This window comes from Triplophysa rosa, linkage group LG9 (assembly GCF_024868665.1).
Source record: "Triplophysa rosa linkage group LG9, Trosa_1v2, whole genome shotgun sequence".
Classification (NCBI taxonomy): domain Eukaryota; kingdom Metazoa; phylum Chordata; class Actinopteri; order Cypriniformes; family Nemacheilidae; genus Triplophysa; species Triplophysa rosa.
In genome coordinates this window covers 22859200-22876767 of record NC_079898.1, presented here as the reverse complement: position 1 = coordinate 22876767, position 17568 = coordinate 22859200, and the positions used below count along the sequence as shown (strand labels likewise).

The window sequence follows — 17568 nt, the reverse complement described above, 5'->3', positions numbered from 1 at the left end:
TTTCGGCAGTAAATCATTTCTCCATATGGAAATGCAAATGTAAGGAGTGTATAGATTTGAGGGAAAAACAGCATGTTTCCAGTTCCTCGTATAGCGAAACCTCAGGCTGGGAAGATGAGCAGACGGATGACCTGAGATGCAAAGCGTGAAGGACATGGTGCACCAGGAGAAACTCCCCCGATGGCAAGAAATAATTTGAAACAGCCCTGGACATTTTAGTAAACAAAAAGGTTCTAACTACAAAGTCAAATGGAATGCAAAAACTTTGAAGCTTGTTATCTTAAAACTGCTCAGAACAAAGATAGAACCTTATAATTCCAAGATGATGATATATGTATAATTTATATATAATATATCAATTTAACTTCGACCAATTTTTACAATGCATTACAATTATGTGTTCATTCACAGACACCCACTGTAAAGTTCAGTAATTCATGCACTGAATCTAACCCACCACTTTGCCATTGCTAATGCCATGTTTTACCAGTCGACTGACTGCAACTGTGATCAAACTGAAGTGTGCCAGTCAAAACACCAAACCCACCATCCACAAAAACAAAACCACGTGCACCAGTTTGCATCAATTTTCCAGGATAATTCTTCCATGTTCTTTGGACACATCAGAATGATGTTACCGTAATGACCCGTATTACTGTGATAGCATAAGACGAAGCCTCTGAGGGCACGGTTCCATTTGCCCAGATTCACTGTCAGAGACACAGACGCAAGAACAGGTCTCCCCGGTAACTGTGTCTGACAGCCCCGGAATTGACTTCAGTACTGCGTCACATGTTTTCACCAGATGCTGTGTGAAAATTACAGAGCATTTTTCCAAACATTCACCACAATAAATACCTTTCAGAAACAAGCCACCTCCTTGTGTACTTTTGGATTGACCCAGGTTCATACGATATCAACATTTTGAGAGCTTTGAAAATGCTAATCCATCCACATTAGAGATTAGAAAATCTTTACAAATTTTATGGCATCCGGTCAGATCTGAAATTTCAAGAAATTTTGCAAGGGTATCACAGCAGGTGATTCCAATACGCAGACTCAATATGTTAATATGCATTAAATAAATCAAATTATGTAAACCTATTTGATTGATCTATTATATTAATCAATAATAAATGCATTAAAGTCAAGCTATGAATTCAATATGTGAAAGGATAAGGAATTATTTTGTTACCTGTTGATATGTCCCATTGACAATAATGAACTACACAAATGTTAATATCATAACTCAGCGCCTGGAAAATCTCAATAAAATTGTGAACTTATTTGGTAACAATAAATATTGTGAATTTATTTGGAAACAACAATAGTGATAATGGATATCATGACAGCCCTATTACCAAGATAGGGCAGGTGATATTGAGGTTGCAATAAAAACCCCTGTAACTGGCTGCTAATTTTGCCAATAACATTTAGGTTTATGGGGCAGGAACACAGCAGACGTGGTCTTTTGGCTTTACGCTGTGCCCACTCAACAGCACCTTCCATCTGCCTTTGCTTAAAACCGTCAGGTCTTGTCAGTCAAGTTAAAGTAAAAAAGGACAGAAAGGTTTCGGTTAGTTTCTTCTGACTGGGGGCCATTTAAAAGCACTCCAGTCTCCACTTAAATAAAGTTTGGAACTCTGGAACATGCCACAGAAAACTCAATTTTACCTTTCCGCTCGTGTTCCCCAGACCGGAGCAAATTTCATTACTTGTTTATGGACTCATAAAATTCCTCGCGGAACATAGTTTTATTCACACGCGGCTTCATCGAAATTGAGTGAATATGAGGTGGACAGAGGTCTTAGCACTGCTGAAATTTCTGCTACTTTCTAATAGGCCCCTTTGAAATAAAGTATACCGCCCCAGATGGAACAGGATGACTTTGTTCATGTTTTCTGCACAGATCTTGGCAGGAAAACGGTGGGGTTGTGCGGAATGGATTTAAACATAGTAAAATTGTTTTGAAAGTGAGTCGAGAGGACTACAGTCCATAGCCGAAAGACTTATCAGAGCAGCCAAAATATTTCAGAAAGGAACACACGAGGGTCCGCCCAAATTCTGCTGCAGGACTGCCATGTAGACTTGCAAGTACTGCCCAACCATCACATCATATAAAGACAACAACATTTCTTTTCCTGGTGCATTGAGTTGTACTGCACATGCATTTTATATACAACTCAACTCAACTTTATTTATATAGCGCTTTTTACAATTTTCATTGTTACAAAGCAGCTGTACATGAGACATATTGACTATAAGCAAAACAATTAAAGTTGTACCTGTAAAAACAAGAAAAAGTTGAAAACACAGAAGACAGACATACCCACATGCAAAACACTCCACACACAATATGCACACGTACTAACACACATAGACATAGACACACACACACGGACGCGCACGCGCACACACACGTACACAGACAAATACGCACACACAGACACGCACGCACGCACGCACGCACACACACACGCTCAGTGAGAGCACACATTTAAGATAAAGGAGAGAGAAGCACAGGTCAAATATAACAGACTATAAATTCCTATATGCAATATTAATTAAGTAAAACTTTAAAATTCTAAAACAAAAACAACCCCCCGGCCAGGCAAATAGTGCAAAAAACAGTATGCAAACGGTGGCGAGGAACCCAAAACTCTAATCGAGAAAAAAACCTCAGGAGAACCCAGGCCCAACCAGGGGATTCCAGTTCCCCTCTGGCAAAAGCTGCTGCCTCTGCACAAGCTCCAGAGAGCTTGCACAACGAGGCTAAATAAAATAAATAAACTTATACAGATATGCCTTTTAATCTCTTATTATTAGTATTTTCTCTTGAGACACCCAAGACACCATCTCATACAGTATATTCAATGCTTATTAAATAGTAATAAAAAGTAAAATGATTCAAATGTAATTTTAAAAATCACTCATCTGCAGGGGTACCCTTGCAAAAGTTTTTTGAAATTCCAGTCCAACCTGTTGCCAAAGGATTTGTAAAGATCTGTACGCCTCTTAAGTCTATACATAAAGGATTAACATTTCAGATGCTGTCAAAATGTTGATATTGTACGCTCTATTTAAATGTACAACGATGTACAGTAGGCCTATACGTCTACAATATCTGCATTTTATGAATGCATGCACATATGTACAGTAATTGCATTCTTGAATGTATAAATGTTATTGCCTTAATATATCCAAGGGCAAAATCTGCTATACTGACATTTAAAAAAAATCTATACTAAATTCACTGCAATACAATACAACATTTTTTGCAATCATTTGTAGTCAAATTGTATCAAATGTAGTTTATGCTTCAGACAGAACATGATATAAACATATCCACACACACACATGTATATATGGTTTACGAGGACGATAGACGTAATGATTTTTATATTGTACAAACCACAGACACACACACACAATGCTGTTTGTATGGTTACAGTCTGAGAAGCAATAGTTCTGCATTCCACATGTCAATATTCAGGCTTCTGGCAAATTCTCTGGATTTACAAATAAACAAAAAGCTGGGCAGGAATGAGAGGATAATGGAGACTGCAGTGAGTTCAATTATTTTTCTTTCAACTAAAAATAGAATCCACATTTCTAAGAATACATTAAACAATGTATAATTCTAATATAATATAACTTTTGTCCAACATTAAGGTAAAAACAAAATGCATTTTTCTGTTCCGCCCTTCAGATCATACATTTCCAAACATTAGTTTGGCATCACATCCTCTGAGAAACAAGAGCAAAACTTTGGAAACATTTTTGGAGGAACACCTTGCCATCATCCTCATCACAAACTGTCTGATGTATACGGTACACAAAAATGGTACGAGGCATCAATGTCTTGCATTCAAGTTGTACGTTTTGTAAGGTGGTCACAATCATGGCTTAGCTCTCAGCATTAATCTTAAGGGAAAAAGATCACATTTATGAAAATTTTAAAACAGAATCCACCTCAGCGGGAAGCACTTGAATGATTTATGATGGCTGACAGGTGTTGCAGAAAAAGCGCAAGTACTGACAAAGACAATAAAAATGAATAATACCCTCATAACAGGTGGTCTATTTCTGACTACCTCTTTGCATAATTCACATATCTTTGGGCAGTTTTAATAAATTTCCACAGCAGACCCACTGAGCGTGGTGTCTCTGTTCATCCCACACAGCGCAGGGAAGAGATCAACAGCTGTGCATTTAAAAAATAGTCCAGAAGGAAAGAGAAACTCAATACCCTTTGGAGTGAGCCACAAATCCCTCCTGCGCCTCAAAACTCATCACAGAACACGAGGAGAGCCAGAAGCTTCTGATCAGCCAGAATGTGAGAACAACAGACTGACATTCACTTGCTTTCATGCACTATGACCTGTATTTGATAGAATTATAGTTACTGTGAAAATTGATGACTATTTTCAAACAGGTTTCCCGATAACTATTTATTTAGTCATTTAGCAGACGCTTTTATCCAAAGATGTATTAAAGTAACATTTTATTTCGGCCTAAATATTATTCAAATTTGATTATTAAAAATAAATTCAACAAACATAGCAACAAAAATAAACAGATATATAATAATAATACATTTAAAATATATAAACAAATAACAAAAAAATATAAAAATTAAAGCCGATTCAAATTTGTAATAAAACTGAAAACAAAATGATTGTCCTTATGTGGGTTGCAGTTAAATAATGTCAAACTGACATTTCCGGTAAAATAGTACCTGACAAGTCAACTTAGGCTATTTTTGCTTATTTTTAAACAAAACAAGTTACAGGTTGCAGCTTTCACAGAAAAACATCACACACGTCTCTCTTAAGGTTGTAAAATCATACATTTTCTCACCGAAACAGGTCTTTTAACAAGCCAAACCGTCTTGAACAATACACTTTAATGCACATGTAATTCTACTAGAGAAAGTTCAACACAAAGGGCAAATTTGTGGTAAAACCAGATGGTCCTTGGAACATTAAAACTAGTTAAATCAATGTCCAAACAGGCTAGGAGCGCTGAAGCTGCCAGGTGAAATCACCACAGTAATATACAACCAGACTTCACCTCATCTAACGCCAAGCTGCCACAACAATCACTTCCTTCAGTCCTTGTGATGTCGACTATTAACAAAATCTCCAACAGTGCTAATTCCTTAAAAAGAAGTGAATATAAGCATGCTCTGGGGAAGGCTCGTGAATATCTACTGACAGCTTAACAGCCAAATTAGGGAAATGCTACACGTCTGCTAGTAATGAAGGACGTATGTTTTGACAGAGCTCCATGTTGGTGAGCTGGCTGTTAAATGAAAACAAAAAAGAAAGGCTAAGTGCAAATATGAAGAATTAGATTTCCAGAATTGTATTCAAATTTCATTTACATTTATGCATTTGGCAGATGCTTTTATCCAAAGCAATTTACAGTGCATTCACGCTATACCAATATCTACTGTCTCTAGGTCTCAAACCCACAACCTTTGAGCTATACAGGAACACTTACATATCGCATTACCAAAACAAAATAAGCACAATTATTTAAGTGGACAGTTTAACAGGAATATAAATACAATTTCATAGTTTCTTATGTGGTATGTTTTCCGTTTGCTTTAATGACAGCATACAGTCAAACTGGCACGATTCTCCAAAGCAAGGACTTGGTTTTGTTAACAGGGTCAATCCCTAAAAACCGCTTGTTTGATTAGTGACCTAGAATTTGCGCAGAATTTTAAATAAATCGTAATAATTGTACGTAAAAAACATTTCTTTATTATAAAGTTTTTACCATCTTAAACAGCATTCTTTATGTTTCCTGATAAAAGCGACATTTTGAGAATCCCAGTTTCTAAACTGGTGTTAGTGACAATTTAAGTAAGAACGATTTTACAAATGATTTCATCAAAAGTTTGTCCTGCTCACGCTACACCAATGACGCCCAATGAGATTCTGCAATTTTTTACCGTGGTTAAGACAAAAGATTGCCGACATGTGCAATTAAATTCTTTTTTGATTCGTAATGGTTTTAGTCATGTCAGCACTTGAAACATATGCAGTGAATCGCAGCTCTTTAATATTTGTTTATCGAGGGGTGTTATTAAACCACCTACAGCTGCCATGACGCAGTTCTCATGCACAATAAGCGCTATTCTGATGACTCATTTGAAGATCAGTATCAAATGAATGCACGTAATGAAAAGGAAATTTCCCGGACAAAAAGCTTCCTCGTGGGTTAATCAATCGCAGGAAAGGGAACTCCTCTGAAAGGATTATCGTGGATTATCGTTTGGGATTTGTGTTTACATGGGGAGACAATGTGTGTGATGTTGTAAGAGCACTAAGAAGATGTAGACTGATGAACTCTCTTGTCATTTGTGTACACTTCAAAAAAAATGCTGGGTTGTTTTCAATCCATGGTTGGGTGAAAAAGAGACAAACCCAACTGCTGGTTAAATTAACCTAGAAAATGTCCATATTTGACCCAACCATGGATTGAAACAACCCAGAATTTGGGTCTGAAACAATACATTATAAATTAATGCAAACCCAAAATATAAAATGATTAAAACTTTGAATGAAACTAAAACGTTAAATAAAATGGTGACTAATCGGTTAGTTTTCAACATGACTATTAGAAAATACAGGCCAGATTATATGAAGAGACTGTGATGTCAAGAAATTTCAATAATGAAATGAAAACTTGCATTACTTCAAATAAAAGTCACTCCAAATAAAACTGTTTGTGTAACTACTTCATGTTTTTCCTCACCTGTATGACTTCCACTTGGAAGTCGTGGAAAATGAAAGAAGAGATCAAGTTAATGTTTGTGACTGACAGTCTCGATTCAGCTATTGTGTTCTATGGAAGGAAGAAAGGGGTGTTTAGAATAGGGGCGTGAATAACAAGGAATTTTTTATTTTTAAGCGAATTACATCTTAAATTACAATGCTTTTGGGAAACTTGTAATTCAGATTATCGCCTGTGACCGTTTCGCCAATGTACTTATTCTTATGAAGCCTGGAAAACAGGGCCCAGATCTGACACTCCATTTTCACAAAATCAATTTTCACGCTAATTTCAATATAAAATTAGATTTGTGTACCCATGTGCGATTTTCCGCTGTTCAAATGTGTTTTCCTTGAACATTTAGTCACAGTTTATTTTCATTATTTCGCAAAACGTAAATATGCTCCTACTTTCCATGTTTCTACTCACAGATTCGTTTGACGGCTAGTTTATCACTTAATTTGGCGAATTTGAATGCCAGTATATAACGGTGACTGACTCACGCGGTCTGACGGTTTCCCGTTACGTTTACAAGATGTCTAGGGCCCATTCGGTCTTCATAAACTTCTGTTGTGACACCTTTTTATTTTTTTTGTCTACTTGTGGTTTTATGCTCATTTAAATGAGTTGGGTCTTGAGTAACGGCCGGCAGTGATGGAAACAGGAGTCTGTTACACATATTAGCGTCTCATATATTTACAGTTCTGTTCACTCTAGCCTCACACTTGATACGAGACTGTATTCATGTCATATTTGCCAGTATTTCTCTCTCCCGTTCTCTCTCGTAATGGTTATTGTCTAATTTCTGGGATTTATCTGTCCGATTCCACTGGTTTTCAGGCAGCATGTTTTTGATCTACCTTAAGGAATACCTCACAGACAATAAACTAGTGTCCCTGCAAGACACCACATTTGGCGTTTATGTCGTTCGCCATGAATGAACGTCAGAGGATGGTAATGTCAAAAGCAACGTCAATTCTTCTGGAGAACATCATGCGTGTGGATGTGTAGTTCGCGTTACAACGCACCGAAATCCAGAGCAGTCTCTATCTGCGTAAAATCTCAGAGATAGGAAAAAAATGAGTGCTGCTCTTTCGCAGGCAGAAACATCTGTCAGAGCCTCAGATCCATCATTAGCACACTATTCTACGTGCACTTACTACGTTTGTGTTGAGTGCACACATGTGTGTTTTCACTACTGCTGGGGGAGGGAGGAAAGACTCCAAACCTTTGAGTCAATTTAAGCACATCCTGACAAGAAGAGAAATGACTGAAGAAAGACCATTTGATGACTAGCAAATTAAAATCTGCCAGGAGCCAAAATAACATATAACGTGAGCATGTTACCTTATATTAATAAAGTTAAAAGATGTCATCACATCACAATATCCAGCCATTTTTGTAAACAAAAATAATTGATTTCCTGAACACTCCCCCTGCCTGTCATCGGATGGGCACAGAGATGGTTCCGCCCCCAAATGCACACCATTCATTGGGTTTCTGTGTTGGGCTGTTCGAGATACTCAAACAAACCAAGCAAAGTTTTTCTAGTACCACAGAGCCTTGGTGTTTATACTATTTAGTAGAATTTACAGACACAATCGGCTTATACACTTTTAAAAATAAAGGTGCCATAGAAAAACCTTTTTGTCTAAATGGTTCCATAAAGAACCTTTAACATCCGAAAAAACATTTTGTTTCACAAACACTCTTAAACAAAGTGCTTCAAAAGGTTCTTTGATGCCATAGAAGAACCTTTTGGTTCCATCAAGAACCTTTAACATCTGAAGAACCTTTCTGTTTCACAAACAGAGAAAGAGATGGTTCTTTAAAGAATCTTTGTCTGAATGGTTCTTTTGGTTCTTCTATGGCATCACTGTGAAGAACCTTTAAAGCACCCTTATTTTTAAGAGCGTAGGGTTCTTTGTGGCGAAAAAAGGTTCATCAGATTAAAAAAGGTAAGAAAGAGATGGTTCTTTAAAGAACCTTTGACTGAATGATTCTTTGTGAAACCAAAAATGGTTCTTCTATGGTATCGCATGTGAAGAACCTTTAAAGCACCCTTATTTTTAAGAGCGTAGGGTTCTTTGCATTTAAATCTACAGAATGTATTTTAACATCAAAATGTCCTGTTGAAAATGTGTTCTTCACCTCTGTCAAGCCCATTTTAACAGCGTTTTCCTTTCAATCACCATTTTGAGAACTACAGACATGCAGCTAGCGCTGCTGAAAACACGAGGCTAAAGGCTAACTGTCAGTTAATAACCAAACCACCCTAACTGGACAACTTCCTGTCATTTGTCAGAGCAGAAAAGCAAAACGGCCGGAAATAGCTTTAAATATTGCAAACAAGTTGCATTTCTTTTCTTAAACATCCTATGCTGGGATCCACGATGCTTTGGGACTGATCCAAAGAGACTGATCCAAGAGGTGTAGCGTGACCTCAGAAAGTGCCAAGAAGGATGGAATTTATCTTCACCACACTGAGCTACATATCAGCTGACACTTCATTCAATGGATAAATTTCCATGAAGAAAACTGTACTGCGGATATTCATCATATTGAATGTCAGCTCTTACTGAATGATATATGCATCTATCAGGGTTATGACTGCATGAAAAAACTAACCGTTGAAATACAATTCTGTTACAAATCCAATTAAAATTTGTGCAACGCTAATAAACCACTCCATCAGTCTGCGGCACAAATACATTTCTTGTAATAATATCTAAGCATCCTTAAAACAAGACACAATTATTTGAGTAATAGATAATATGACGCTTTTAGAGAATATATTATTACCACTTTTTCAAACAGTTTTTACTATTTAGGCATAACTCAAAATTTTAAATCAATGGGGTAAGAGAATTTAGAAAATATAGTCTCTGAAAACACGCGTCTCTAAAGGAAAGTTTATCCAAAAATGCAAATTCTTTTATCATTTATTTATGCTCTTGTAATTCTTTGTAGTACTTGTATGATTTCCTTTCATCTGCAGAAGACAAAAGAAGATATTTTGAAGAACTTTGTTAACCAAACAACACTGCACCCCATTGACCTCAATTGTATGGAAAACCACTGAGACATTTCTCAAAATATCCTTTTAGTTTTCCACAGACATTAAAGTCATATATTTCCACAAAAGTAAAAGTTTTAAATGATGGTGAATAAATGATAACAGAATTTGTATTTTTTATTTTGGGTAAACTACCCTTTAATTACTCACATTTAATTTCATCACAGGGAACAGAAATACTATATATAATTGACCCCAAATGCACTTTGGGTCACTTTGGGTAAAAGCATCAGCCAAATGCATAAATGTGCATTTACAATTTTAAATATGCTTAAATATTTACATAAACAAAACAAACCAAGTAAATTCTGACAATGCAGTGCAAGGTAAACTTAGTGTAGTGAACCTGTAGTAATCTGAGAGCTTCAAGTGCCCCGACCTCGACTTGTCTCAGATGGTTTGCTTTATCTAAACTGGACTAAACTGTAGCGAGCGCAGAGGTGAAAGCTAGCATGACCTTGGGCTTGTCATACCACGGTTTGTTTCAACAGGCAAATGCCTTTCGCGCCTATTACAGATAGCTCTAATGAGAAAGGGTCAGAAAAGCCGACCTGCGCCGAGTGGAAATGGATGAGGCAGGGCTGCCTTACCCGCAATTCCCCTGTCACCTGCCAACGTCTGCGCAGGGGTTCGTCCTGATTGGTAACAGGCCTGTCTGCTCTTCTGCACCCAGGTGCCTTTATTCTCACCAATCCGTTATGCACACGACAGGCGTTTTTCTGAGAGGAAGAGATTCCTTTCCAGGAATTTTCAGTCAGTTTCACCTTCTGTGCGATTAGCCCGAATTCCTATTACAGCTGTCCTGTCCAATGCAGATTCAGAAAATAAAAGTTACAAAAGTGCTGGGTTTGGCAACATAAACAATCTAGTATATCTGACAGCTAGACTCAACGAACAGCAGTTTAGACATTCTGATCTGATAGCAGGAGAGTTTATATATCAATAATACAACGACCCGCGTTAGAACTCACACGGCGTCTGACACAAAATTTAGTACGATCTTTCCACAGTAAATCTGCTTTGAACAAATAAATTCTCTCTGGATGGCTGTACCTGATGGTCTGATTTCAGTCCACGTTGAGATTACTGCATAGACTGTTATAATAAAACAATAGTGTTTATGCAAAAAAAAGCAAACCTGTCAGGGAAAAAAACTAGAAATGTTTCTTAGATCCCCTCACGGTTTTCAGCAGGGTGTTGAACGTGAGCCGTTCCAGGGGTGCTCAAGAAGAAATCAATTACCAACAACTGCGCCTCAGCAACAGAAATGTTCCATCCAAACAAACAACATCTATATAATACATGTTTACAGATTTATGCTCGTACATACGCCAACAAAACACACAGCCGACCCGATTCCAAGTGTCTCTAACAATTGCACAAAGCTCTCCGCTGTACTCTGCATTCAGCAAACTTTGTTCCTTGAAGAACTAAAACGAGAGATTTTACAAAGTGTCATTTTCTGAAATCATTGTCAGCTGTTGTTTCTATTGGCCGTATAGTGTAAGTCATCATTCAGCATCATTTTATCCTTGATCTGACACTTTTTGGTACTACAAAGGTCTCTGACAAGCCCTTAGAGAGTTCTGCCTTTCAAACAATTATTTCCCCAAAAATGATCTGAACATTTGGGACAACCTATGTGTGTGGAGGTCTAAAATCTGAAATTGGACACTGGATTTACAAACAGGCAAAGCGCAGCTGTTGAAAATGATCAATAAAACCATATGTTTGGCTGGTTGTGCGCTGGACCGTCCTATCTCTCATCGTTTTAAACTCGTGCTTTTTCTGGAGCGCGCAGCAACAATCACCAGGTTTGTTGGCGTACCGGTGGTACACGTGGCAACGAAATAAAGAAACAAATCAGACCTAAAGTGATGGATCTGATCAATTCAGATCATCATGCCAAGCGGGCCCTGTTCATCATTGTAAAAAACAGCTTAAACATTAAACTGATCCATGAACATAATCCCTTCAAAAAACAGCGCCATAGTGCTTTACGTGATGAAATATCACATTATACAACAGAAGATGGAAATTACTGGAGACACTTTCACTGACTATTATAGTTTGAATTGTATAATCCTTTTCCAAACTCTGTGCTTTTCACAACGACCACCAGTCACCACAAACCAAATAAAATGTATTTGAATATTTACCACATTATTTACCATGGTGAAATTGAAAAAACAAAGTCTAACAACTATTTACATTCTTCTCAGGCTTTACAGTGTGAGCTCAATATCTGCATGTTGTTATAATCTCCTACCTGTTAACGTAACATCGCTGTAGATGTCAGACAGCTGTTCTTTCAACAAGACCTGCTGCACCTGAGCCGCTTTCTCGCGCTGCAGCTCCAGCATCATGTCCGGGTGGCTGGCCAGTCTGCAGCCCTTCTGTTTGTCCAGGGCGAAGTCACTGCGCACAATGTCTGCGTGGAAACCAGAGGGATGTTTCTGGAGGTTGTGCTGTCTACTCGTGTCATATATGTGAGGACAAACCGCACCACTCCAAGAGCAAATGCAACTATGTGTTTGGTTTGCATTGTGTTTATGTTTACCAGATATCTAAACTATAGTTTCTCACATGCATATATCAAAAATTCTTTGTGCAGACGTTTAAGTGATATGCACTAAATAAATGATTTTCAGAATATTTCGAACATTAACCCTGTACCCAATGAATGTGAGTGTTTATCAAACTTTCTGGGGCCGAAAGATATCTGCCTCATTGAAAATGACCAAAACAAACCTCACCATCTTCATAGTTTTTGAGGTAATAGTCCGGTCCAGGCCCTCGAAACTTTGCAAGATTCTTCAGGTTATGAAACTGAAGAAAATCGGTCCGCTTGCCCCCAAACCTCAGATAAGCTGGAGAGAGTCCCCGAGCTAGAGTAACCAACCTCTTGGAGCTGTGAATACAAAACGATGTAAATCACTGCAGATGACAGATACAATCCTGAAGTGCAGTAAAAAGTGCAGGTGTTACCTTAAGGAGCCATTTGTACAGACCTGACCACTAAAATCCTTTTGTTGTTTGAATAGGATAAGGGTAGAAATAGAATAAAACAGTATCATTTTGTGCTCATTTTTTACCAGTTCCAGACGAATTTTGGACCTATATTCTTTAAAGTGTTATATTAAAACTATGTAATATGCTTCACACAACATGTTGTTGGATGTTAGATGTATGGGTATAGTTACAAAACAACCCCTTTATTTGAGAAAACATATACAAACACTCAATTGTTTATATTTATGCCTGACTTATTTTTATTTTACAGGGCTATATCTTGACTACAGATGTTGACGGTAGTCATGGCTCGTGCAGACCAGAACAATGTCACAATAGCTGCCTTATAGGGTCATTACAAAGTGTATTTGCACAATTTTTATTGCTTTTGTTGAGTTTATTTAAACTTGCTTCAATGTTTTTAATTTGCCCCCAGTGATCCGGTTGCTAGAGGCGTTTAAATATTTTTTCGTAAACTCTAAAGCAGGACTAAATTGCAAAAGACTGAATAAAACATGAGTCTGTTTAAGGTCGCAGTTTTTCTCACTCTCACTCAAATTAACACCATTTTATTTCACACAGTAAATCCATTCTTCAGTTTTTTTCATCATAATGCATGTTTTCCTAAACCACTCAAAGAGAAGCTACAGAAAGTGCGAACGTAAAATCAAAAGGCTTGTAAATTGCGCACGTATTCTGACTTCAAATTCTGGCATCGAATAAGAAAATAGGCCTAGTTAAAAAGCATTACTATAAAAGTATATACTTTGATAATTAATTATTAGAGAAAGTATTCATTGTTTTGAAATGTTTTGTGAAAATAGCAGAACTATTTTTTTGTTGTGGTGTGTATAGGCCGAACTGACAAGCGCGTTTCTCTCATTTAGTGTCAAATCGGATGTTAATTCATACCCAAAGAGACCAAGAATGATGTTTAAAGATATAGCCTAACATTACATTATTTGGGTAAAGTGTAAAATGCATAGTCATTTAATGACAACAACGGTAGGTCATAAACATTTCAGCACTTAACTGAAAAAAAACGCAAATAAACCAAAATACAACAGAATAATAACGATAAGAACAGCACTAAAACATATTCGTTATTGTGATTAATTCAATATTATTTTATAAGTTATTGCAATTATTAACATTATTTTTATTATCTCTATCATTGTTCCTACTCTGAACGGTGGGTGGATAATAGCTAAACAAAATAAATATTACCATGTTGCAAAAGTTGTTTCCAAACAAGGTGAAAAAAGTATTCGTATTTCTGTGAAAAGTGTTAAGCAGCCAAAACATATTTTTCTGCCCTGCTCCCCTTCACACTGTGTACACAATGAAACGAAGGGATGCTGGGAAATGTGTAGCACACTTGAACAATCTGCCATAACACACCGCGCACAGTAAACTACGCAAATGCAACCGACGTCAAATAGCCACGACAGCAGATTTAGACTTCAAATTTTGATGGGACATTTAGAAAATGATATTCATTCTGTTCTCACCCTCACCATTAAAATACTTATTCGATGTCACAACCGGGATATAGGCCTACCATCACATCGAAACATATACAGCGCCTCTTTGGGGACCACAAAAGACACTTACATTTCCATTCTCCGTATGTTTGTGTCTATTCTCCTCTGGGGGCTGGAACACCCAAATTCACTTCCAGGTCAAGCCCTGTTGTTCAAATTAACACGACCATTCAAATCTGGGCGTATGTTAAGGGTTCGTGCTAGCGGTACACAATATTTCTAAAGTCTAAGTTGGCATGTCGAATATATGATCATGGGCGAATCTCAACCCACAACACATTTGCACTGGAGTGAAACGTATTGCTTAATTTGGGGCATTGCGCGTCAACTTACATCATAGGCGCTTTTAATTTACGCGTAAATTAAATGTTAAAATAGGGTTATAATAATAACGGCATTAATATGTTAGATATGCACGTTAAATATATCTAGCCTACTGGCTATTTTATATAAGGTTGATTTGAAATACATCCAAAGAGCGCAGTCAGCCATGCTGTGGAAATAAGTTTAAAGAGCAAAAGTGATTGCTCATGCTTTTAAAAAATCCGATTATGTAGGCTATGTTAGACAACTGTATAAACTATATTAGATATCAATATTAGGTGTTGACATTCGCAGATTATCGGACATAGGCTACTCTTTGATAATGGTTAACGACATAACTGCGCAATGTAAAGCAACACAAACGCAGCAGCATCACCAAATGCATTTTAACCTCAGGATGCAGAGAACTGAAACGTTAAGCCTGTAATACCTCAAAAAGTCAAGCCAGCCATCCTTTATGATAGATGGATCCAACTGCAACGAGAGGAAATTGTCATTCAAAACTTTCACCGGGCTTCGCGTATTCACGTCCAGTAAAATTAAAGTTCTCTCCAGAAAGCTCTGTCTTTTCCCTCCGGACACGGGTCTCTTGTAGGCAGCGGAGGAGGAGATGAGAGACTGGAGTATCAGTGCCAACCACAGGGACGAGCCGAACACTAGGCAGAGAAACTGCCTGGGCATCTTCTGTCCTCGAGCGCCGAGAGGAGATCCAGCAGAGATCTCCTTATGAAAACCGACTGAAGAGCACCTGAAATGTATTTATGCCCGTCCGTGAGCCAGGATACGTGTCTGTGGTCAAATTCGCTGCTGTCTCTTTTAGCCCCCTGTCCTGCGCTGTTTTGGAGTTAGCTGGGGTAGACTCACGCCCCGGGCAGGGCCAGCCTCCATCACACAGCTGCCACCGCACCGCCCTCTAGTAACGCAACAGCTCTTAAAGGTAAAACGACTCTTATTTAACTTAAGGGTCTTTTGTATGGTCCTTATGATTAATTGTGTCTGCGCATTCTGGGAGAAAATATGCATTTACCATATTTCAGGAAATAAGCTGTAACAACATATTGGAATAACAATTATTGGAATGAGCTTGTTTTGTGCAATTTCAAATGGGCTATTTCAACATTTTAAAAGACCTTAAAATAGCCCTTCGTTTTTGTTAAAGCATTCAATAGGTCAATCATATGGGCAATATAATAAGTAAAAGTAACATTTTTAACTAATTTAAAAAATGCATTTTTCAGTGCGCGATAGGCACTGCAAGTAGCAGGATACGTTGTTTTACAATATGTTTTACAACTTTATTTTACTTTTACACCATTGGTGTAATATTCGTTTTTGATTTGCTTATAATGAGAATGAATATCACATGGCTTGTCAGATAAACAATGCGCAGAGCTAAGAAAGAATTAAAACTAAATACAATTAATAGCTTACTATAAATAATTTCAGATGTTCATCTACATTTCATACGCAAATGAGTGTATTTATTTTAGGCTATATGGTGATACGCATATAGGAAAAAGAATAAAACAACACATCCTATAATAAACCTTTACATTTGCTCGAGTAAAATGTCTAAAAAAGTGATTTTTTATGAAAATGTTTTTTTATCTTTATCCAGATCTGGGTCTCATAGAAAACAATCATCGTGAGTTATTATAAGTGTCAGTAAATCAAACGAGTCGACAATAAAAAGCACGCTTATGACTCATAATATGGTACAGTTCACCTCGTGAAATTTTCAACTGCTTGCTTTAATTTTTCTGAAGTATTCGTTTACAAAGGCATCACTGTGAACTGACCAACAAAGTTTTTCCGTTTCCGTACAGCAACCAATGACAAATATTTTGAATTTGATATATGTTCATAGGAACACGATGTTGTCATTTATCCCTTCTAATGCCAACCTGTGCTAATCGCTTTGTTACAAAATCTTAATTTATAAATTAATGCAACTATTCCATCCCATAAAATAAGGTTGGCGCTGCACATCTTTCGCATTACATAACGGAAGATACTTTTGTGCCATCCTGCCAACCTGTAACTGACACATGACATGCTACAGTAACTATCTGAAAACCAATAGGTGATTATTAAATGACGCTCAGTCACCTGATTCATAACTTTGCTTTAATAACAGCCATGTGATTTTTCCTCTGTGAGACTCAGGCCTCACATTCCGGGCTCCCTGCGACAGTCTAAATCCGCTCCCTGAAAGATAGAGAATAAAATATAGAACAGCGTGCTGCTCTCTGCAGCATATTTTTGGCAGCGAATCAGACAGGACGCCTCTCTTTAACCTCTGTTTTATGAGAAGATTTATCAGGTTTTACATGGGTACTCTTTTGAAGTGCTTTTTTTAGTTTCTAAAACTGTTCAATATTCACTGGAAACTGAGCCTAAATATATCAAATAGGCTTTACTATCAGAAATGTTCATTCTTTAGGACTAAGGGCTTAAATATACACAAAGTAAGGCCTACAAAACTTAAGACTTTTTACAATTGGTTAGGACTAATTGTTGCTTTTTCTAAGACAAAAATAATAATACAGCAAGGGGATTTAACATTTCCACAATAATATCGCACTTTCATTGTAAAAAAACAACAACAAATAAAACCAATTTCTTTTGTATATATCCATTTGTTTAAACAAATCGTTTCTTTACCAAACTACAACCAAAATATGAAATGGTATTCTTTTTAATAGATATATATAAACATATTTATTTATTTATTTAAATATCTTTTAAAATAATAATTCGTTCGCTTACACTTTAAAACACGCATATTTTCAGCTCCCTGGTGAAATTATGTTGCGAGAATTAGGC

At 37.1% G+C, this 17568-nt stretch overlaps 1 protein-coding gene across 1 annotated transcript in view; it reads right to left on the bottom strand.

Annotated features, from left to right (window-relative positions):
* The window catches only part of hpse2 (heparanase 2), a 59637-nt gene extending 44135 nt beyond the window's left edge, over positions 1 to 15502 (bottom strand). Inside the window, exons 1-3 of the mRNA XM_057342253.1 lie at positions 15173 to 15502; positions 12619 to 12773; positions 12132 to 12293 (exon numbers count right to left, since the gene is read on the bottom strand). Coding sequence (XP_057198236.1) covers positions 12132 to 12293; positions 12619 to 12773; positions 15173 to 15423 — 568 coding nt within the window. The 5' untranslated portion in view covers positions 15424 to 15502. The remainder of the gene's footprint in view (positions 1 to 12131; positions 12294 to 12618; positions 12774 to 15172) is intronic.
* Between the last annotated feature and the right edge of the window lie 2066 nt (positions 15503 to 17568).